The sequence below is a fragment of the Sander vitreus genome, chromosome 3 (assembly GCF_031162955.1).
Source record: "Sander vitreus isolate 19-12246 chromosome 3, sanVit1, whole genome shotgun sequence".
NCBI classification, from domain to species: Eukaryota; Metazoa; Chordata; class Actinopteri; order Perciformes; family Percidae; genus Sander; species Sander vitreus.
In genome coordinates this window covers 28,742,056-28,766,443 of record NC_135857.1, presented here as the reverse complement: position 1 = coordinate 28,766,443, position 24,388 = coordinate 28,742,056, and the positions used below count along the sequence as shown (strand labels likewise).

Genomic DNA, 24,388 nt, shown 5'->3' with positions numbered 1-24,388 from the left:
CAAACAAGTACCAAGTACATTAGTGCACAGCCTGAAATATGTGTATGAACACACACACACACACACACACACACACACACCACATCAAATTGGGCGTGAGATTAAATGCCACATCAAATCTACTTTAGTTCCTGATCCTTTCAACCCCGTAGTGCCCTCCTTTACACACCAAAATAAAAACAGCAACTGTGTTCACAGATTAGTTGTGTGTGCATGTGTGTGTGTTAAAGAAAGAGTGAAAGAGGCTCTCTGACAGCAACAGAAGAATCATGGGACAAGGACACGTTCTTTTCCACTGTATGGTGAACCAGACTTAGCAGTGTTGTAAAAGAAAGCACAAAACAGTCTGATTTCACTCTTATTTTGCACTCTCAATCCAGATGGAGTCTGCGCTGGCAGCTGCGTGCTTTATGAATTTGAGCTTGCACAGTAAGACATACAAAACTGAGAAAGAGAAAATAAATTTTTAAAATGTGCTGGAGAGCATGTGGAGTTGGTTCATGAGCAAAGGCAACAAGGCAGGGTCTGAATAATGATAGTTTGAAGGGTAGGCTGATAATAATATTTTTGGAGAGAACTGGACTGCTGCTGCAGAGAGCTGCTGTTCTATGCTGCTATGTTCAGGCTAAAAATGAATGAATGGATGTCAGGGTGGAGAAAACTGTTAAACATCATGTCTTGCTATGGACAAATAGTCAAGACAATTCAACAAGAAATAGTTCATAAACGACATCATATCCATCATATTACACCCGGATCTTTCTGACTTTCTGATGACCCCTTTCAAAAACAAAATGTATTTATAGACATATTTGAAGCATTAATCTGCATAACCCTGTTATATTGCATTGAGCAGTTTCAAGACTGAGTCAAGATCAGATCCAAACATGCTCAAGACAAATTAAGATTGAGAGCCTTCTTCTTCAAACTGCTGTCTTACTGATGTTCGTAGCGAGTCAACTGTGATATAACTTCAGTTACTGAGCACAGGAGTTTAGTAAAATTTCAAATGTGACAGGGGCACATAAATCAGCCTGTGGCGATATTTGCTAAAAATGTAACAGCAACAGGCGAGACAAGTCCACATCAGAACACCCACAAAATGACAAAAGTCAGAGTCAATAAAGTATAAGAAATGTGTACCTTGCTGAAGTTCACTTCAGTTAGGAATCCATGGAAGGACCACATTACCAGCAGCCGTTATCTGTTACTTATCTTTGGCTGAAATGCAATAAATTGCTTCTAAATTTCTACATTTGAAAGTCAAATGACCGACTGAAGTCACGTTTCACCATCATTTGATGAACTCTAGTTCACTCTTGTAAGAAATAGTTGTACAAATAAATGATAATACTATGGGCTTTAAATGAGGACTACAAAACTGGACAGTAGCGACTAAAAGCATTGGGGCCAAAACTTCACGTAAAGTGTGATAAGTTTCACCTTTGGTTTCTTAGTTTTATTTAGCTGTAGTAAAATGAGAAAAAGAATGCCTAAAGTGAAGACAGTGACCTATATCAGACAAATCATCAATGAGTCATTTACAAAAATGAGGTTATATTTCATGCTTGGTGTGAGACATAGTGAAATTCTGCTATTACTGAGCACAGTAGACGGTATTGTCTTAAGAGATTTGAAATGTAAGAATCTTAGTGATAGTGTTGTCATTAATCAGCTGGAGTGGAACTAACTGCTGCATGAATAAAAAGGCTTAATCCTAGAGTAAAGCACTCTGTCAGAGGGTTCTGCATTGAGATTTGGGGAAATCCCAGTATTTTTGACTTGACAAAAGAAATGTTCCTTTACTATACAAGACATCATGTAGAAACTCAACGTCTTGTCGGCGCTGAAATACTCAATAGCCTTGGTAGTGTTGGGATTAAAATTAGGTAGAAAAACAATAGAATTATCAATTCAACTGATGTGAAAAAGTTCTACAATGTTTGCTTCGACGGGGTCTTTTACTTGTTGTACTTGAATACCAACTTATCTTATAATGGGATTCAATGTGATGAAGATATGAAAAAATGTGATATGAGAAGATATGAGATATCTTATATCTGACCAGTTGTGATGCACCATCAAGTAGGTTACATCTAAGAGAACAGGATATATAGTGTGAGAAGATGTAAGCATACATACATACAGCCACAGCTTCATTTCACTAACTCACCAGGTGCCGAACATTATCTAGCTCCTGAAACTGTCAAACTGTTGTGGTAGTTTGAAGTAGTATTGAAGTAGTATTGTTTCCATCCTACTGTTATTGTCTTACTTGACTAAAAGTTTATTAATAAATAAGGACCATGTTGCCATTTGTCTTCGATATTTTTTGGGATGCACAACAATCATTTCCTGGATCAAGACCAGCAGCTGTAGCAGTTGGCTATGGTACGACTGCTAACCTTACTGCAAGAACCTTTGTCGTGTTGGACCAGCTCCAGCAGTTCTTCATTAATGTGTATCACTGTTTAGTGTGATGTGCAAACTCCCCATTAAAAAGATTAATCTATTTTACAATTTACTGACCAATTTGGAACACCTAATTCCCTATGTACTGCAGTCTTTGGCCCAACCTTTTTCTCATCTGCCATTGACAAGTCTCACTCTGGCAGTGTAACACAACCAACCGTTAGAAGTACCAGCAGCGAACCCTCACTGGCTTCCCACACACAAACTCTACCTATGTCTACCGAGAATTGAGTCTTTGCAGTAGTGGACGGTAAATGTACACCATGCACCCCTCACTCCCTTTTTATACATATACATTTAAAGTCTTTTTTTTGTGAGTAGACAGAATGTTTAATGACCTGTTTTTAATAACTCAAAAAACTGTTTAACATTGTTATTAACTTGATGACAATGACGATGATGATGATGATAATAATAATAATAATAATAATAATAATAATAATAATAATAATAATAACTATTATTATTCTGATTAAGAAACTATAAAATCTAATGACTGATGTGTGCCTGAAAAGATTTTGTATTTTATTGTGGTATGGTTTGGGAGTCATAAATAACTTTTATTTAGTCATAAAAAAAATAAAAGTTAAAAGTTTCATACAATAAATGATAAGCTTGTGTAATGACAAACACTTCATTTATATCATTTAAAAAACATCAGATGCCTGTCAGAGGTTGTTTTATTAATGTTGTGCTCTGGTAACTTTGAATGGTCATTTGTTGCTTATAATTTGCTTTGACAATATTGTTTCTGATAAACAAAACACGTCATTAATGTACGGAGTTAAAGAGAAAGAAACAGTGTACTGATGGTAGAGTTTTGTAGTTGGGGGTTTTGCAGAGGGAGGCAAAGGGCAGCTGTCAATCCCAGCAGCCTCCAGGCCTACATAAAACCTGCTGCTGGCTCAGCAACTGTAGACAGACAGCTGTCCTGGGAGCTGCTTACGGAGGTTAGACAGATACATGGGGCTGATGTTGGCCATTTATTAAAAAGCCGACAGCAGCCAGAAAGCATAATATAATAACTTAACCCTGCATTGGTAACATTTTCTATTTCTGAGAAATGTGTGTGTGTGTGTGTGTGTGTGTGTGTGTGTGTGTGTGTGGTGTGTGTGTGGGGGGGTGTTACGTTTTAGGCACATACCGAATGTGCACAATTAAGGCAGTGTCACTTTGAGTGACTGGCGTCACAGGAGTAGAGCATTTAGTGTAGGCTTCATTCGGCCCACCTCAGCTCCACCTTTTTGCCAATTTTTAGATTAGTCGGGAGTTAGACAGCATCAGGCACTGCCAAGATGGCAACGGCCCAGGTGACTCAGGTGGAAGATTTGGTGTATTGATAAAAGCAAAACAAAAATAGTGCTATGAAAACACACTTTGCAAATGAATCATGATGTACGTGAAGTATGTGACTTAAACGGCTACTGAAGCTTGCGGAAACTTGACTGACCCTGTCAAAAACTGAACTGCTTTTCCAATGAAACCCATTAACCCCATTTTTTTTACTTTTTGAAAAACGTATTAAAACCAAAAATAACCATTTCAATCAGTTTTTATGTGAAGTTCCTCTGACTCCTAACTCTAAAACAAACCACTAATTTGATTAAATGAGAGACACTGTTTTGATGTTAGTCTGTAACTTGGTTCTTAGATGATCTTGCTTTGTTGATTTCCTTTACAGTGAGAAAGAACAGCATTAAAACCAGCCTCACCTGCTATTACATTTATAAAAACTTTATTACAAAGAATAATGCTGTTTCAGAAGACATGAATAACATTACTAAACGCTGTAAATATACAATTAATTATACATAATTTGGGAACAATATACAAACCTTACTGAAAACCTTACTAGTTTCTTGAAGTTTGATAATTAGGCCTGCCATGACATATTTATGACAGGTTATGTTTTCTAAGTTAATGTAAAGTTGTCATAACACAGAGATTGTTGTCGTTGTTAATATCAAGTTGTCATAACACAAACATCTCAAACAAAGCTAACTTAGCATGAAAGTGTCATCATTTATACAATTACACTTAAGCGTGATTTATGCTCCTGTGTTGAATCTATGCCGTTGCTACGTACGTAGGTTCGTGGAGACACAGACCCTACGTCGGACCCTACGCCGTAGCCTGACGCGCACCTCTCAAAAAATGTAACTACACGTCGAGGCGACGCACGTCACTCGGCGTGGCCTGGCAGCGTTGCATTTCCCCCGACTCATTTCCTGGTTCTCCTTCTCCATAAACAACATGAAATCAAGAAGAGGGTTAACTTTTCCCGCTACAGATTTCCCACCTTGGTCAGAAAGCACAGAGGAGACACTTTGTTTCTCTCACTATGACTCTAGAGTCGGTACTTCCTCCGAAGCTAATCACGTTACTCTCTCACTTGCTCTACCACACGCTCCCCACGCATACACACGTGCCGGCCCTACAAGAGATCGACGCACACAACAACGCAGAAGTATAAACTTCAGGCCATCTACGCAGGCTACGGCGAAAGCTCTGCGTGGAGCCTCCGCAGAACCATAAATCAAGCTTTAATGACAACAGTCATGAACATTCAAAAAGACTCCTTCATGTTCATGACAGGTGTCATGTTATAATGATGACGGTGTCACGTCGGTCTTATGCACACCCCCTTCAAATAAAGTGTCACCGCAACCTATTGGTATCAACCTTTAAAAGTCCATAGGGCTCAAACCTTGATGCTAACTGGCACACGTTCGTGCTGCTCGTGTAGTATCTCTCCATCTGTACCTGAGGCCACAAGCTGATATTGACACAGAGCCTCCGGTTCCAGGAGTCAAATAATGAATGACTGTGAATGTTGTAGGAAAGAGAGCCAGATGAATACTGAGGGTCATATAAACCTCTAAGACAGAAGCAAGCACAAAATACTACGCACAACAAGATGCCTAAAATAAGGCAGTAAAAGATGCTTCTAAATATCCATCATTATAACAAGGATTATCAGAGGTTCTACTTATAGAAGACATTTGCTTGGGGGTCATTTGTAATGCAAACTTGCCTGCACTAGCTACCGGTGAGATATTTGAGTGGAGAGATATTGGCCCCATAATCTGATAGTGCTGTCTGTTTGCCTGCTTCCGGACAGAGCTTCAAATGAACAGCAGCTATATCCAGACAGTGAGACAGTGATGCACCTCTCCTATTTCAGGAAGGAGACTAATGACATGTGTATGACCTTGTTAGAGGCTCCCTATTGATGCAGACATATAATAATGACACACCAAATGTAATAGGTTAGGCTATATTGTTTTGATTTTTACAATCATCTTCAAATAGAGCTGGGAAGGCAGAATGGAAGCAAACCTTCAGATTAAACTCATATTCATCTGTGTTTAACAGATACTGGGCTAAAAAACAAGAGAATAACTCAATAATTCATGAGAGTTACCAACTCCACAGCACTTTAGAGTTACCGTAGCTGGGATATACTGTATGCATCTCTCACAGATATAGCAAACTTGAACCCAAGTCCTGTATGTAGACATTTTCCTTTCCTCTTTCAAATCAGCAAATATGCAACCCTTGAGCTGAGCTATACAGAAAATAAATTTCCTATCTAGACAACTGTTGTGAAATGAGAAAGAAAACACAAAATCAGCATTGAGAAAGTGTCGTGCAAATATGGCACTGTAAACGCAAATATGTCATCTGTTACACTGTTTCGTACACTGAACATCTGGGGCCCAGAAGATGCATAAGCTGTGCATTATAGTTCTGTGTAACAGTATACAATTGTATGACCTGTGTAGCAACTGTGAAAAACCACATTATCTACACAGGAAGTGAGTGGGTGTCCATTTGATGGAACACAAGAACTCAAGACACATGTTGACCTAAAGTAAGGCCATATACATATATATATCTATATATATCTATATATGTATATATATATATATACATATATATACATATATATACACATATATACATATATATATACATATATACATATACATACATATATATACATATATATATATACACACATATATATATATATATATATATATACACACATGTCTGCCTCTAGATCTCTAAGACTTTGTTAAGTGAGTAAATACTTTATTTTTACAGTCTATGGTAAATACTGCATTGGTACATCAATGCAAAACACTGCAATGCGAATTCTGTCTCATTTTGCAGCTTTAAAGCGCTATAAGGCATACTTTGTTAAGTGTTATAAAACATATTTTATCTATGGGGGTTTAGGAAGAGATTATACAGTTTCAAACACAGAGAACTAACTTTAATTATTAAGGCAAAACTTGGGGTTACAGATCCCATCACACTAAGAAAACAGCTGTGGTTAGAATAAAAGCTTAGGTTACTGTGGTGAGGCAATGAAAAGCTTTCACTTCTGCATCTGTCTATTTCTTTTCAATGTGTATAATTCAACCTATTGCCATTGGAGCCCAGAATTACTGACTACAAGACAGGAATAAAACCTAGAGTTGGAGATCCAATAATTTAGCCATTAAGATAACAAGTTAGTAGAGATTTACATTTAACTTTTGTGATGGTCTAAAAAAGAATGACCAATCACAAAATTGGAAATTGGTTAATTCTGAAGCATTTACTCCTTCACTACAGAGCAATGCTATTCAACCGTGGAGCTCTGAAGTAAAAAATATTACTGAATACATCAATTCATTATCATTATTCTGTGGCAACATGCAGAGACGTTCAGCCAAGCCAAGTTGTTCCCGTAAAAACGAGCATGACTTTGCTTGTTTCATTCAATTGATCATTGCGTTAAGAGTAAGCTGACATGCACAAGGCTGTCATTTACAAAGTCCGAGAGGTGCACCATGTGACTTTCTGGAAGTTTTTTCTCCCCGGAGAAAAGAATAATTTGCACTATCGATTTTGTTTTCAGAGTGATTTAACCTGAAGATAATGCACAGTAGACCTACAGCCATTTCCTGGTTCCAAGATGATGGAAATTCCAGTTGTTAATAATGGCAATAAGCATTTTTTTTCATTCTCGGTATCATAACTGACTGGAGACTTGTGCTCCTTTGACATAAGATTGTGGATTTGATAAGTTTATTTGACATCTGGTAAAATACATTCATTATCTACCAGATTAAGTAGGGAGAGTGGGGGGGATGACATGCAGCAAAGGGCCGCAGGTTGGAACTGAACCCGCGGTCGCTGCGACAAGGACTGAGCCTTAGTACATGGGCTACACACTCAACCAGGTGAGCTAACCAGACGCCCCTGAAACTGTCTTGTCTTGGGAGAAAAGTTCTTTAAATGGAACATTAGAGCTCCACATTGTAACCAAAAAGTATTATATATATTTATTTATATTATGCACAAACAATGTTAAACAGAGACACAACAGCAAATGAGAGAGAGAAAGACACAACAAAGGTCCCCGGCCTCAACTCCAACAGGAGACGTTGTGGTTCGTGGTTGCCGTCTTAACTCTTAAGCCACATTGTTTTATTGAATTTGGGGTTACAAACATGTTGTAATGCTTCTTTTGAGATTTGTCATAAGTTGCATTTAATGTTGCTGTATCTTGAATTTTACGTTGTCAACAATGTTATATTGTCAAAAGTGTCTGTCTGATACCTTACAGGTCCTGTTGCCCTAACAGTAAACTATGCAAATAGTTCACTTTGAAAAGACAAAATGCAGAAAATTAGCGAGCCATGCTGAACAGATAATCATGACACCAAACTATCTGAGATGTAACACGTGCATACATTTTGGATACCATACATGGAAAAAAAAAAACATGGATAAAGGTAAAGCTGTTGGCTGACTTTGTAAAATGCAACTGCATCATAGTAACATTAGCTTGTCATTCAAGTGTAGCAAAGGAGGCACCAGGAATGGATGGCAAGTACATTCTACTATGTAGTTTAGGATTTGGCTACATGGGTTGTGTTAGAATTAGGGCCACACAGTATATAGTTTTTTTTATCGTCATCGCGATATCAACTGTAAATAAACATATCGCGAAACACACTTTTGTGCTAGTTGAAAGAAAATATCAATGGAAAACTGCACTTTATTTGTTCAAAGAAAGAATGTTAGAAGTGAGTTCCTTTCATTTGTTTTAAATTCAACAAGCAATTTGTTGTATTTAGCAGGATACTGAATGCAGCAGAAAGGTAGAACTGAGTACACTTTAATATCTGTTTATTTATCACAGGTAGTATCATTATCGCGATATTCAACAACGCTATCGCATATTTTCCTCATATCGTGCAGCAGTTAGAATTAGTTCAAACCATTTTAGTTTGAATTTGTTTTAATGACATGCCTAACATGTATGGCAGTCTCCCTGTTTGAATTACATGTGTATTTGACAAATAAGCCTGATGAATTAGAGAAACATGATGCTTGCTCTTCCACTAGCAGAAAATGCTACAATCAAGAAGTTGCATGAGTGTGAACAACTTTACCGAGATAAAATATAGTTAGATTAATGTCCTCATTTTGATCAGAAAACATCTGATTAAAATAAGTAAAAAAAAAAAAGCAATCTGTCTGATCGTTCAATGCCAACTTTTGAAAAAAGTTAGCAGTTTTTGATACTCGCTTGATATACGCAATATTCAAAAAGAATTCAGGTTAATAAGTACCCGGCCCTAGTTGAATCAATATTTTTCCAACACCCCACGCACTACATTTGTAAGTAAAAACTGCATTTAATATTTCTGTCATAATTGTATTATTAATCATATCCAACTGCACTGATGTCACTAAACTCTATTACATAAAGCCAGTGGGTATCAATCTAATCTCTATTGTGTGAACACTGGTAGCAATGTGACGAAGCCCCCCCGAACCAAAACAATGGCACAGCAGATAAATGTTATCTTTCTACACAGAAATAATCCTTTTTCAGCAGAACCAGGACATCTGAAGTTGGTCAGGGATATTTAGTGGGTCAACCACTTCAGACAGAAAAAAAGAGGCAGTGAGACAGACAGACAGAGAGTTAATAAGTGGCTGTGTCAAGGCCAAGCAGTCATGGGCTGATAAAAAAGAGATCGTGGCTTCCCTGAGGGAGTGTGTTCTAGGCCAACACTGGCCTGCCTGGGGGCCTATCATCATCTGCTGTGTCCATTCAGCAAACCACAGCAGCACACTTTCTCTGACATGCACAATCACAAACAAACACTAACACATACACGCACAAACACTCTTGACGTGTGATATCTGTCTGGGTGAAATATATGGAAATGTATGTGCTGAAAAAAAGAGAAGAGCTGTGAGATGTCCCCCAGACCTCAAACAAAATGGACAAAAATAGGTTTTAGCTACTTTCACTAATTAATATGACACAATACTGAATCGACCATAGCCGGTTAATGGAAGCTTTTCCATCTGCTGTTCTGGCCAGCTGGTGTCAGAGAGGTTGTTCCTTGAAAAATCCTCTGGTACACAGGAAGTTTCAATTACATTTAAGGTTTGTTTAGAATAAGAAGTAGAGGTTTAACGTAGTCAATGACAGTCATCATATCTGGAAAATTATGTCACAGTACTGGCCATAGCATTTGACAAACAAATGAGGTCTGAGAGTTGCAGTGCAAAACACACGGACAGAACAGATACTACAGCCAAACCGATAAAAAAGGACTGATGATATTACAGTAGCTTCCCATACACATATCCATATTGGTGTATATGTGCAGCAATATGTAATGCGAAATTGCTTTACAGAAATGCCAAATATATGTTTATTTGACAATTAAAAAACAGTGCCACTATTAAAGGGAGGGGGTGGTAAGCTATGTCGGGTTTTTATTTTTATATATATTTATAATTTGTATGATGTCTGTTACCGTTTTTTGTTGTTATTCTTAAAGAAACATGTAAATGCCATGCAAACTCACAGAGGACTTACACGTTTATTCTAAAATTGCAATTGTTTTGATCACAGTTCTGAGAACCAAAAGTAAGACATCAGTCACGGAGCTGTTCACGGCAAAAAGCTCTGATAAACCCGCTGTACGCTACCTGCCCAGCATCAAATGGCAGACAAAGTTCGCAGCAAGCTGGTGAACATTTGAGAGCCAGATAGTCACCTCAGGAGTTAGTGGACTGGACACAAAAAAACAGAGCAAAAAGGAAGAGTGACTATGGAACTTCATCAGGTCTACATGCAGTGTATGTTTGTATGTTACAAACACCATCCAGTATTGCAGCTTTTACATTAGTATTATGTGCTGCCCAGGAATCATGCCCCACTCCACTGACTAAGTTCCCATTCAATCCAAAAAAATAATTGTATTAATAAGCAACACATAAAAACATAAAAAGTGAACATACCACCAAAACAATTGCCTAGCATGAAAATGATCCTACAAGTATTTATTAGCCTGTGTGTAAGCTGCTGCTTTCCTGGCTGGTGATGTACAGTATACAGTAGTGTTGTGTTTACAGTGAGAGCCTGTAGCCGACAGGACGGATGTGAACTCACTGATCTGGCCAAGTCAAAGACAGTCCCTCCATTCAGTAACAGCAGAGGACACAGGGTAAACCGTATGACAGCCCCCCCGCACACACACACACACACACACACACACACACACACACACACACACACACACACAGTTAGTCAGTCAGTCAGTCAGTCAGTCAGTCATGACTTCATGACTCCTGACTCCTGACTCCAGTTTTCTGAATAGTTCACATATGACAGCTCCTCAATAATATGGCTGAAACATACGTTTCCTACTTATGGTATATTTGACTCAACTGGGAAAAAAAAAAAAAAAAAAATTATATTTAAACAGAGGGATTTCCAATAAAGCTTTAACATCTATTCATTGGTGGCTCCAATTCAAACTGAGGGAAAGAGTGAAAAAGGAAAATTACATTGTAGGCTATGTGATGCTAACTTCTTCTGTTAACTTTTAGCCTATGTTCATAATTCTGTCTCACTCCACTCAGCTCGTCGCTTAAACTCTATTAGTTAACCCGACATTATTCTGCTTTTATTTAGCCTATTTCTTTCTACTGTATAATATTTTATTCGACTCCCTTCTACTCTTCAGTTGTATTATATGGCTGTATACAGGGACCAGCTAGCTGCGCACAGTGAAAATCGATGCAGGGAAACGACGTGTGGAGTGATGCTGCGTTTGACCCGTCCGCTAACGTAACTCATATGAACAAAACCGTTAACGTCAGTGCTCTCACACACCGGCCATGTCCCCGTCTGACATGCATGTAATCCTCCAGCCAACACACACACACACACACACACACACACACACACACACACACACACACACACACACACAAACTCTGTGTTTAGGTCAGACTACTTACGCCCTTGGTCTGGGGAAGCCCATGGATAACAGCACGTCCAGGTTGGAGCCACATTTCACGGAACCCGACCGATTCTGCCGGAGCCTCCGAGGGAGGATTTTACTGTAGAGGTCCTCCTTGGCAGCCATTGTCCACTGGGTCAGCCAGTCCGCTACAAGCCCGATACAGTCCACCACCAGACCTCCAGCTAGTCCATGAGCTTCGGCCGGGTCCGCATGAGTGGAAAGGTAACGGCAACTACGCGAAGCGGAGCTGAGAGCAGAGCTGTGCGGGCAGAGCCCTATACTGCTACTCCGCCCACTGGAGGAAACAGCAAATTAGATCTGCTCACTGAATGTACAGTGGCAGAAAACACAATATAATGGAATAGATCAGAATATATGGGGTTTGAGTAGGAAAAAAAGTCATACAATGTGACTACCTGTTATTTAAGAAGTGACAGGTTAAATGATGCTTCTTTTTAAGAGTGATATAGGCTACATGACTATTACAAGCTGCACAGTATGTCAAAACACTGAGAGAACACTTGCTTTTAATTTGTGTACAAAAAATACATTAATTATACAAAGATGATGTATTTAGATCTATACAACCTATGTATCACACGTACAAAAATAATTACATAATTTTTACATTGTTGTGAGTGATTGATACATTTGACACAAGGTTGTCAACTTGCTACACCTTAAATTAATATCATATAATCTGCAACAGCATTTTGAAACATGCAGATTCACAATTGTTTTTGGGACAAAGTGACGCAATACCTGATGTTTGACTAAACATAATTTCAACAATCTGATACATTATTACACAAACTATCACCTCATCGTCAAGAGTAAAGATCCTTTTAGCAACCCTGATTATTTTTTATTCATAGCTTTCATAGAATATCATGTAACTGGTTATGATCGTTGCTGTCCATTGTAATAATAAGTCATGTGCAAATGGCATTGGGCCTCATTGAGGGCCACACTGTGCTATATGCAACCGATGGCCCTGAGTTGGCCTTGAGTAGCCTGACTGAGTCTTGGGGAGATGTGAGGTTAGTGTTGGCCGCTGACAGTGCTGGCAGATGGGTTGTATGGTGTGATGACACAGAAGACACAGCCTGCCTCCTGGAAAGCTTGCCTCATCTCCACCTAGAGGGCCAAACACAGACTGCATCAGACACCAGCGCATTGATGTCAGATTCACAAATACAGTACATCCTACCTCAGAATTAACAACCCAGAACATGTTAATTTACTGATATAGCCAAGCTCTTAAGACTTCAAGAAATAAATGAGCAAAGAAGTTGGTGGTCCTGTCAAATGACACATTATGGAGATATGTAAGGGCTTGAGACTTTACATACTGTGACAGCGAGGTTAAGGGCTGTCAAAGCATTTTGACATCCCATGGCCTCAGACTGGCATAGATAGGAGATGTCAGCTAAAGACAACAACATCCACATAGTGCAGTCTTACCAGTCGCTCATCATCCAGACACAGACCCACCACGGCCCCCCCACTGCCAGGTAACTTCACCGCCGAGCCAAACTGCAAGAAGCAGCAAAAACTTTATGAATGCAAAAACAGACTCCTGCCGGCACATACAGATAGAGATGGAGAAAGGAGTGAATAGTACTGTTCAATAAAACATGCTCTGCTCGACGCAGGTAGTGGAACCCTTAAGTACCTACCTGCCTCGCCTGCTGAACCATCCTGAGATTTCCAGGACCCAGACAGTCATCAGTGTAGACAGACCTGCGGGACATGTTGTTACTTTAGCTATGAGTGTAACTGCAATACAAGTGCCTCACATCAATATATACTGTTTACCTCCGCAGCTCAAAGTTCTGGTCCATCAGTTGTGCCAGACGCCCCCAGTCTTTGTCCTGCAGAGCCGTCCTGAGGGAGAACATTTTCAATCAGTGCTCAGACAACCGTGAATGTTGTGAACTTCTGAAATGCCACAAGGACAAAAACTGGGTACATTTTATCAGCAGAGTTGCATTACATTAACACTTTGCGTGGTGTGTGTGGTATTTACTCACAGTGCATAAACATTTCACACATTTCAGAAAGCCCAAAGCCAATTTGAGCTGTGCAAAGGCTAGACATAAATCCCATGATTATATATATGCCTTGTTTTTGCCCTGCTAAACTTTGATCAAAACCTAATCTGCTATATATTGCATAAATTCTTGATCAAGAATCCACTTTCAAGTACTCAAACCAACCTCGCTTGATCAGTGAGCTCCGCAAAAGTCTTCATGGCTTCGACTACCAGAGGCTCCCCTGTGGAAAGACAGAGCAGCATGAAACTAGTTCAACCAACCATTCCATGTTTATAGCTTCTTAAAGGAATAGATAGATGGAAATATGCACATGGGCTAGCATGTTATTCTAAAGGACTGAAGAATGTTTTGGGCTGTTTATAGAAAAATGAAAGTTGTTGAACCTTTTGCTACAGCCAATATCTGGGGATCACCAAAGCTAGTACGATTTACACTCTGAGAATCACAAACATCTGCTCCAAATTTTGAAACAATCCATCAAGTAAATATTGAGATAATTCACTGGATAAGTGAGTTTTATGACCGGCTGATGAAGCTACAGCAAAATTCAGGGGATAAAAAAAAGTCTTGATTCATCCTCTAGGGATGTTGGCTGTTGGTACTAAATATTTGGCAATCCATCCAAAAGTTGTTGAGATATTTCAGTTTGGAACAAAGTGGTGGACTAACCGACGTTGCCTAAAATATGGCTAATATCACTATCTCCTTTTCCAAATATCAGAACCAAAACCTATTGACCGAACAGCAGTCTATATCCACGACGTTCCACTTCCGGGATTGCTCCGTTGCTGCCAGAAATTTCGCCAGATGTCCCTCTTTTCGGCCGGATGTCCGTTACCTTCTGCTTTCTTTGTGTTGGAATTTTAAACTCCGGTGAATTTAAGAGGACTGTGGTTAACTGCTCCTCCGATATCTGCAGGGTAAATTGAGACAGCTAGCTAGACTATCTGTCCAATCTGAGTTTTCTGTTGCACCACTAAAGTAACTTTTGAACGTACACGTTCCACCAAAACAAGTTCCTTCCTGAGGCTATTTTTCTGGGACACCTGGGCTGCGTCCGGTGCTTAGCACCATCCAAGACGTTTGTGATTGGTTTAAAGAAATGGCAATAAACCAGAGCACGTTTTTCTCCCATCCCGGAATGCTGTGTGGACTAGCCAGACCTTCCTCCGCAGCGCTGTGGAGGAAGGTGTGGCAAAGCGAAACTAATTGAACAGTAGATCTTGTTTTATTTAACAGTGACCTGATGAATCATAGGAGGCCAATGCAATGTTTGATATGAGACGCACCACTGAGCCAGCGCTGTCTGACGTTGCTGTGGATGCGTCCAGAGTCACTGGGGTCGCTCAGGTACGCTAGCCAGAACAGTGGGAGTCCACTCATGTCCATAGAAACATAGTTCCCTGAGAATGAAAAACACAAACACACATTAGGAAAGAAATGTTTTTGTATCATCTGCTTAGCATCTACAGACGGCGACTTCTATACCGTAGCCCTGCTCTTCCATGAGCTTCTTGCTGAAATCCATGTAGACTAAGCCTTCATAGACCTGTAAAGCAATGCAAATGCAAACAATTCATGCTACTGTAGGTATTCAAATCAAGATAACTGACATGTTGTACAGGGATGACAGAGTGCAGTACATTTGTGTAGAGCTGATTCTGTTACTGACCTGAACAACTCTGTCCTGCAGGCCAGCAGTGATGAAAAGTTCATCAGTCTCTACGTTGAGAATGAAGTTGGCCCGGATCGGCTTTGGGAGATCCTAGAGTGTGAAATGGGAATATATGAATAGATAAATATTAATTAAGTAGATACATTTTTATATAATTTCACATTTATTTATTCATTTTTGAGACATTTTATCAACTAGTCAGGGGCCGTCTTTTGTCTCAGGTGGGTTTTTATTTTTAAAAACTTTGATAATTACACACAAAAGTGTTGCAGTGTTGTTTTCACGGTGTCTAACATCACTGGATCTGTGCGGGAAATCTACTGAATTACTTACTGAAAACATGAGAGGCTGATGTTTTTTTTTTTGATAACAGCAGTGGAAGGAGTGACAGAAAATCAAGAGCTAACTCTGATGCCTTTGGTAACACCATGAGATGGGACAAATCCTTACATTGTCTGTGATGTTGTAGAATTTCATAAGACACTTCAGGGTAGCTGAGACGATGGCACTGTGAAAAGAGAGGATCGTAAACAAGTAAATTATTAAATTAGTGTGCAAAATTACCTTTAAATTGGCTTTTACAGAACATCAAACTAAAACTATTTACCTGCTTCCAGCAAGGCCCTGCATTAAAACAGAGACACATCATTTCATCATGGCATATCATTTTTTACATTCTACACTGTGACCAGTTTTTGAACAGATCCTCACCACTTGCCGAGGAATGTTGGTGTCGTACTTCAGTGTAAAGTTCTGCTTTGTCAAAGCGATACTGCAGTGAGACACACACACGCACACACACACACACACACACACACACACACACACACACATAGACACACACACACACACACCACATCAAATGAGCGTGAGATTAAATGCCACGTCAAATCTACTGGAAGTACCTATCTTTGGCATGGTTTTATTTCAGTCAGCCTAATAGCTGGTTTGATTTGCATTGAGAGATGATTTTATGGAAAGTACCCCATGCCAATCTCTAGGTATGATGAAGGGTATGTGATGATGTGGGGGTATTTTAATTCCAAAGGCCAGGGAACTTTATCAGGATGCATAGTATCCTGGATCCATGACATAACTGGCCTTTAAAAATAAAAATCTGCCTGCCTCTATGGGAATTTAACATCGGGGTGTACTCACTTTTGTTGCCAGCGGTTTAGACATTAATGGCTGTGTGTTGAGTTATTTTGAGGGGACAGCACATTTACACTGTTATACAAGCTGTACACTTAATACTTTACATTGTAGCAAAGTGTCATTTCTTCAGTGTTGTCCCATTAAAAGATATAATGAAATATTTACTAAAATGTGAGGGGTGTACTCACTTTTGTTAGATACTGTAAGTCTTATATTCACTCTCTTTTAACTCTGTTTTGGTGTCACATTCTGCCTCTCTGTCTCTCCCTCCAGCCACGCATTTCCCACTTCCTCCAATCCGCCCATTGCCATTCTCTTCCTGTCCACCAGATGCCCTCTGACTTTTTCTCCTTTCCGTCACCTCACTAACTCTCAACAGGCCAGGTGCCAGGATGAAGAAACTGAGGGGGTTGTCAAAAATTGTGAGGGGGCAATTTTGTTTCATGAAAATAAAATTCAGCCTAACTTTAGACCCTTCCTGAAAAGTTAGCTGGTTGGTACCAACTGATTCCTTATGTCCTCTGGTTTCATATGATATCTATCTTCATTCTAGCTTTTAAAACGGAGTCCGCTACAGGCTCTGAAAAACAGACTTGATACAAATATTTTTAGACTTAGATTATATTTATTTCAGTGTGACTTACACTTTCAGGGGATATCACTACCTCCATCATTTATGTCAGTTGAGAATAAATGTCTATAAAAAAGAGTATAACCTTATAGCTGCAGAACTTCCCTGACAGTTTTCTCTTATTCTTCAGTATCAAAGTACTCCAGTTGTGATGACTGTAGATTGCAATAAGGAACTGCTAATAGCTAATATTTAAGTTCAATGGTGGTAATTTACCAAATGTGAACAAATATAGGGAGTTGTCTTGATTTTGGGGAGGGGAGGGGCCCACAGTGTCAGACTTTGACTAAAGCAAAAATTTAAAAATAAATATTTGAAAAAAAAGTTTATATAAAATAGGTAAAATTAGGTCCATTTGCAACACTGAAAAGCTGGTCATTGCAAAAATATACACACAATTTGCTCATATTTGCTCCATTTGAATGTTATTAAAGACTTGATCCAAGAATATCTTGGTCTTGTGTTATCTCAGTTACTTATCTCACCCTTGTTTGGAGCAGAACTGGTAGAACTTCTTACAGGTAGCCTGCAGTAGCCGCAGACCTCCCAGGTACCTACAGTGGATGATTAACAGAACATTTAGAAAAAACCTCAACATGACCAACTATATCATGTATTTTTGTTGTTGGGTACACACCCTTCCTTCCTGCTGATACAGAACAGATCTTGCAAGCTTCCAAACTCTGTGGGGTCATTGAGTGGATGAGGGACTAAAACCTACAAAGTCACAGAAATGCGCATGACTTTTGCACAATATGTTGAAGGTGTTAAAACTAATATGTGTGTGTGTGTGTTACCAAAGTCTGGCTCTCCACTAGAGTGACCTCGGCCCAGAAGTTAGAGATGGACATAGCGATGGTTTTTCCGTTGAAGCCGTCCGAGGGGTTCCCCATTAATCCGACCCTGTGAGTCGTCATATATTTGGAAAAATCAATTCTTACAGTGTCTGTCAGGTTGTGTTCTAACATTCAATTGCACTTATTGTGAGTTAAGGATGAGGACGAGGCTTTTATTTGCAAGCTGGAAAAACCACAGTAATCTGAGCTAAAGTCAAACGGAGTTCAAGTGGCTATCGAGTGTTGTTAATGTTTTCTTACCTAGCAAATGATCTGTATGTGATTGGTTTAGCAGGATTATCTTGTTGCTTGGTAGAGTAGTGGGTGAGCCACTTGGTGTAGTCTGACAGGCCCTGATGTGTTAGGAGGAATCATGTTATTAGAGGAAACGTAAAAAAGAAATAATACTACTAAAGGTTTTCTTTTATATACAAATCCACTTATTAGCTGCAACAGAAAAATAACACACAGCATCTGATCCCTGCGTGAGGCCAGTGTAGTGACTCACCTTGCCCTAAATATTACCACATCACCAGACATTAACAATTTACATTACATATTCTCTGCATACATTTACAATATTCTCCAAACTCTATGTGCAATTCTCAAATCCACAGTTTATTTTTACCACATTGTACGCATTTCCTGTGGCTTGACAGTCAAGTGGACTGCACAGGTTTTCAAAATATTTGTATTACTTTTAAATGCATTTATCAACATGCTCACTGTGTAAATCCTCACACGCACCCAACCATCATAACTTTTCAGACATAAATGTTTCATATTTCTGTAATCTGGTAAACAGTTGCATTTTTGGATTTTGTTAGCAACACGTTCCTCTTCAGTTTTCAGTGCAGCGTATCGTGCTGTGTGGAAAAAAAAAAACACAAAACATGGCTGATAAACTGAGGTAGGGATACAAACCACTTGTCCAATGAGCTGGAAGCCAGTAGGGAGCTTCATCCCAAACACATCGAGTTGCTTCTTGTTAATGAGCCACTCCTGAAGAGAAAGGAGCCCAAATGTACTAACCAGTACATTTATTACTTTACATTACTTTATTAATTCATGATGATGCACTGATGTTATTTGTAAAGTAGGACTAATTATAGTTTAAGTGAGTAACATTTTTAGTTTTATCATAATGAAAAGCAAAGTCAAAGCATATACTGCCACAGAAGTTCACATTCGAATAAATCCTCCCCAACACAATGGTTTGTCTGATAATTGCCTGATCTAGTATCAATAACTGATTTAGTTTGTAGAGTAAAATTAAGTTTGAATGTGTAAGGCGGTAACATTATCAAAAAGTAATACCTTTTATTGAACTAACACTTGTTGAATTAGCACTTACGAACCCAGAATCGTCCGAAGGACCTGTCTGTGGCTTGAGGCTGCATTCTGAGGAAGTCAGACAGGTAGGACAGTGTGTCTCTCCGAATGCAGTAAAACACCACGCTGGCCAGGCGGGATGCTGTCAGCCCTTCCTGCGGTTTCTCCAAAAAGCGAGTTATCCTGATTCAGAAAACTACATTAGATTAAAAACAAACAAATCTGCAACATTTACGACATGTAGAAAATGTTTGTCAATGAAGTTCTGAAACGCTCCACACACAAAAGTACTTCTAATGCTGCTGTTACAGCATGTGGTGCATTATGGGACTAAACTAAGGAAGTCTTTTCACCTATGGGTGTCTTGGCAAACCTCCACAATGCCCCTGGAGCTGCTTTTCTCACTTTCCTCCAGCTCGTAGTATATGATCAGCTCTCCAGGCTGCTGCGCGCGCGCACACACACACACACACACACACACACACACACACACACACACACACACACACACACACACACACAAGATCAGCTTAAACAATAGGCCAACAAAGTATGTCAGGCGCTCAGGATAAAGCACAATTTTGGTTGTGTGTACTTGTGCGTACAGTGTACAAGGACTGGTGGAATGAGCTGATAAGAAAGCTAAAGGGAAAGCAAGCAGAGAAACAAGAATGGATTGGTTCACTGCATTACCACTAGCACTAATGAGCATGGCAATGCAAACTAACAGAAATGCTTACAGGCAAACCAAGAGCCCCAAGACACTTAACCAGTAACCTGAAGCCAGGCGAAAGCACAATGGAAGAAAAGGAAGGAAGAAATGAACTTGATCACACTCATTGTGCTCTACGTCAACTTCAGCAAGTCATGAGGATTGCTTGTTAGGGCTCTTTTCAGGCAGAGGGAAAAGAACGACGGGGCAGTGCGGGGATGCACCAACACCCTACAGCGGCCTCAGTACAGAAGAGGATGCAAGGCGACGGCTCAACAAAGACACCAGAGATGGCAGAGAGTCACTCAATGCAGGTTTATTTGCAAGTAAACCAAGCTGTCCTGGACACATCAAATGACTTAAGAAATAGCTTGAGCATAGACAACCAATGTTACTTGCACGTGAATATCTTTTATACACACGTTCCTCGCATCTTAAGATGGCCTTGAAAACAATATATTTTTAATTCAATCCTTACTCCCTGTCTCCACTGCTTCCCTTCCCTAATTATGTCCAGGTCTTCATGACCCAGCCAGATCATTGTTTGGCAAGATACTTACGTACAGTACATGCTAATCAAACTAGTGTTGTATTCAGATTTCAGCTATTTCTGCAGATTAAGTGATCACATATCTGCCTTTTTAACAGGTCCTAGTTCCATCTGACTATGTCAAAAAAAAAAAACACCTCTTGGCTTCACTGTCCTGGCTTGAACTGCCATGACACTTTCTAGGGGTTGCGATAATTTCACATTTTCACAATTGTATGCACAGCATTGATTAATATCTGTATCTCAGCTTCTTTACAATGGAGAACCCTCTTCTGTGTGCTGCAAACACTGACCGGATGCACATCTAGATTTCCTGTTCGCTCACCCAAGTCTGGGCCTTACTCCACCATTGTTAGGACCCAAATATATATCAAACCTGCACATCCTGTTACACACACACACATACGAGGAAGCCAAGTCCAACTCTTTTGGGCCTAATTTGTGCTTTTAACATGACACACTAAGTTGCAACATAATCACAATGTGTATTAAATAAGCACACATCATGATACATGATTGATAGTGGATCCTGTTAAACTTACATAACTAGAAGGAAAAGGGAGTGTGTGTGTGGGACCTGTAAATGGAACTGGATTCAGTGGAACGGTGTGATTACATTGGGAGGTTACATCTGTTTGATTTCTTCATCACAATTGATTACATGACAGACATCACATGCTAAACCCAGGAAAACAAAGTATTAACAATAAGAGTGTACTTGTTTCCCCTACACCTCCAGGTCGTAGTATACGATCAGCTCTCCAGGCTGCAGCACACACACAAAAAGATGAGCTGATCATGACTTCACCACCACAAAAAGATTGATTTGACCTTCATGAATATTGTTTGCACAAAATAGATTGTATGGTTTCATGTCCTCTAAAATGAATAAATTATATTGTGGTGAATTACCTCTGATCTGAAGAAGCGGATAACTTGAGCAATGTCAAAGTTCTGGTCTGCACACAGCATGTCTCCTGCGATCTGCTTACACAAAATGAAAATCATCATTGTATGACACATTCATTCAGTTCTACTAGAATACACTGAGCAGTTGTGTGAATGGACATGCTCCAACATCAACAGATGGATTCATCGTACCACAATGATATCATCCTGCAGCTTGCGGCTGCGTATGGCCAGCTCCAGGTCAGCCACGGCCCCGAGACGGTCCTCCAACGTAGTGCTGCCGTCATTTACAACGTTTTCCACCGGGAAGTCATTTGCTGTGGCCCAGCGTTCATAGTGCTTATACCTGGTCAGTGTAACAGATTAAGAATGGAGCAGGAGCAGAAAAAAATACATTTTGGTAACAAACTGTAACAAGACTGCCGAATCAACACCAGCTGGGTCTGGGTTGAACTCACTTATCTGCATTAGTGACCAGATACACTTCTGTGAACAGTTGTCGCCTGGAGAGAAATCAGAGATGCAGAAGTTAACCAGTATATGTGTAAGAGTCAAAAGATAATCAGAAAGGCCTGTTCATGATTGGGGCCACTTGCCACTTGTTACGCACATGTTGACCATTTCCCACCAAAAGTCAAGGATCTTCTTTCCTCCGATGCCAGGGAGTAAAGCCTTTGGTATGCCAGTTAGGTGGCTGTATAAGCCCGTGTCATCATTCTGGGAGATGAGAGGCGGAAAAAATAGATGGACTTAAATACAGGTTACAAATCACCATACTAACACACACTATGACAGCATATGCAACAAGTAGCATTTACTTGGCTATTCACATAGTATACACTATAGGCTACAGTATGTGTTCTTACCTCCATGTCTATGCCCATTCCATATAACATTACAAATGTTGATTAAAGACTCACGAGGGGTCAAGCTTATATGTCAAACACGCAGGGCCTACAGGCTTAATGTTGCAATTAATGCCAAATGTAGCTACTGTAGCTAGCTGGTGACATTATATAGCCTAAACTTTTCAAGTCAAACTCGGTATCATAGGTGTTCCTGGACACAACTATAGACATATATAATGGACACAACACGTCCCATTCTAACGGTACTTTTGGAGATACGTTACTACGGTGGCCGACAGGGGCAAACGTCCTGCAACTTAAGAAAACACACGCAAATAGACAAAACACAAGCAAATTAAGAAAACAACTTTATTAATTTGACAACACATGTGCAGCATTCAGCAAAGGCGCTGCAAATACACACAACACAACCAAATAGATAAACGCGCTGCAACTATGAAACGATGCAAAAAGAAAAGCACACAAACCCAGAAAACAAATGCAACAAAAAAACGCTGCATCCAGATTACACAACGGAAGTTCTCCAGACCTCTAGAGGAAGCAGCTAGTGGAACAGCTTGATTTGACCCCACGGGGAGAGAGCGCTGCCTGCTCTATCAGATCTGTATAGTTGAGAACTTCATATTATATTATTATTATTAATAACATAATATATTAGTAATATACAGTCTATGCTCCCGTCTCATGCCCTCCCGAGCTTTGGCTTTTCAAAATAAAAGCTCGCGTCTGGTCCGCTATGTCTTTGTACTTTGGTGTGTTTGATGTTTGTGAACTAAACACTACGGCAATCCTGCTAATGAATACAATAACTTTTTTCAGCAGATGTCTTACTTACAACACGATGGAGTTAGCAAAGCAGTTTTGTGTTTATATGTGCGAGCAGGATTTATTCAGTTTGATAAATCCCACGGTAAATTGGCTGGTTTACTAAACAGGGAGGGACTAGAAATCCTGTCAGTTTTTTTGTATTTCAAGAGCGAATTGCTCTATACTTCAGTAATGCGCCTTTCGGACCTCGAAATTAAACCCTATTGTCAGTACCTGATCCGTACCGCCTGTAAAATCCGTTCTGCGCATTGTTAGTTTTCTACTACGTAACTATGCGCATGCGCAGAACGGATTTTTACAGGCGGTGCGGATCGGGTACCGACAGTCCCCTTCGTAATTCCACCACAACGCTCGGTATGGGGCGGTGAAGACCGCGAGCCAATAATACAACATTTAATTTCAAAAAAAAAAAAAAAAAAAACGTTAAGATTGAGGCCATATGGTCAGATGTAAGCCGAATGCACCAGTGCATCCTAACGATTCTGTAAATGTCCCAACTGTTGGTCTAACATGTATACAAGACAGCAGACAAGTAACCCAGTGGTGAAGTTCCCGATTCTTTAAGGTAGGTCGGCGTACTGTGAGGTGTATGACCACTAACGTTACATACCAAATGCGAACTTTGCACTGCTTCAAGATATCTCCTTTCTGCTGCAACATATAAGCGACTTACCTTAATTTGTGCCTCTAAGACGGTGCCGTGGCCGGCTACCAGCAGTATACAGATCATTTGTGAAACTTCACTTTATCCTTATTCTTTTAATCAATAAAAATAGTGCAGGAGTTGAGCATTTTTTACGGTTAGAGAGCTCCCAGCGTCAATGATGTAACCTACTTCCGCAAACAACCTTCAAAATAAAACACACTCACGACCATAATTTTACAGTCAATGCTCACGACCACTTCAGCAGTTCATCTTCTTGCTACAGACATTATGAAAAATGCAATGTATCAATCAGTACAATTATACTCATAACTAAGATGCATTATAAATATAAATAAACAGTTCTACATCTTTTAACCA

The 24,388-nt window shown here is 39.7% G+C and overlaps 2 protein-coding genes across 4 annotated transcripts in view; both read right to left on the bottom strand.

Annotated features, from left to right (window-relative positions):
• Window positions 1-12,073, bottom strand: part of ubash3bb (ubiquitin associated and SH3 domain containing Bb) — a 39,116-nt gene extending 27,043 nt beyond the window's left edge. Inside the window, exon 1 of one of the 2 annotated variants that reach the window (XM_078246831.1) lies at window positions 11,806-12,073. In XM_078246831.1, coding sequence (XP_078102957.1) covers window positions 11,806-11,933 — 128 coding nt within the window. In that variant the 5' untranslated portion in view covers window positions 11,934-12,073. The remainder of the gene's footprint in view (window positions 1-11,805) is intronic. The other variant, XM_078246830.1, reaches the window with a different exon arrangement.
• A 244-nt stretch (window positions 12,074-12,317) lies between these two features.
• On the bottom strand, window positions 12,318-24,288 carry gkup (glucuronokinase with putative uridyl pyrophosphorylase). 2 transcript variants are annotated; one of them, XM_078246832.1, is made up of 23 exons: window positions 24,038-24,288; window positions 22,278-22,384; window positions 22,126-22,170; window positions 21,860-22,013; window positions 21,671-21,742; window positions 19,850-19,941; window positions 19,523-19,679; window positions 19,089-19,166; window positions 18,426-18,517; window positions 18,126-18,231; window positions 17,966-18,045; window positions 17,814-17,882; window positions 16,254-16,314; window positions 16,150-16,166; window positions 15,993-16,050; window positions 15,540-15,632; window positions 15,356-15,416; window positions 15,157-15,270; window positions 14,030-14,087; window positions 13,629-13,697; window positions 13,490-13,553; window positions 13,275-13,346; window positions 12,318-12,947 (listed from the first exon to the last, which is right to left on the bottom strand). In XM_078246832.1, exons 1-23 carry the CDS (start codon window positions 24,092-24,094, stop codon window positions 12,852-12,854), a joined length of 1,872 nt encoding a protein of 623 aa, XP_078102958.1. In that variant the 5' UTR covers window positions 24,095-24,288; the 3' UTR covers window positions 12,318-12,851. The 2 variants fall into 2 exon arrangements, with proteins under 2 accessions (XP_078102958.1, XP_078102959.1); XM_078246833.1 differs by having other exon boundaries at window positions 19,850-19,938.
• Between the last annotated feature and the right edge of the window lie 100 nt (window positions 24,289-24,388).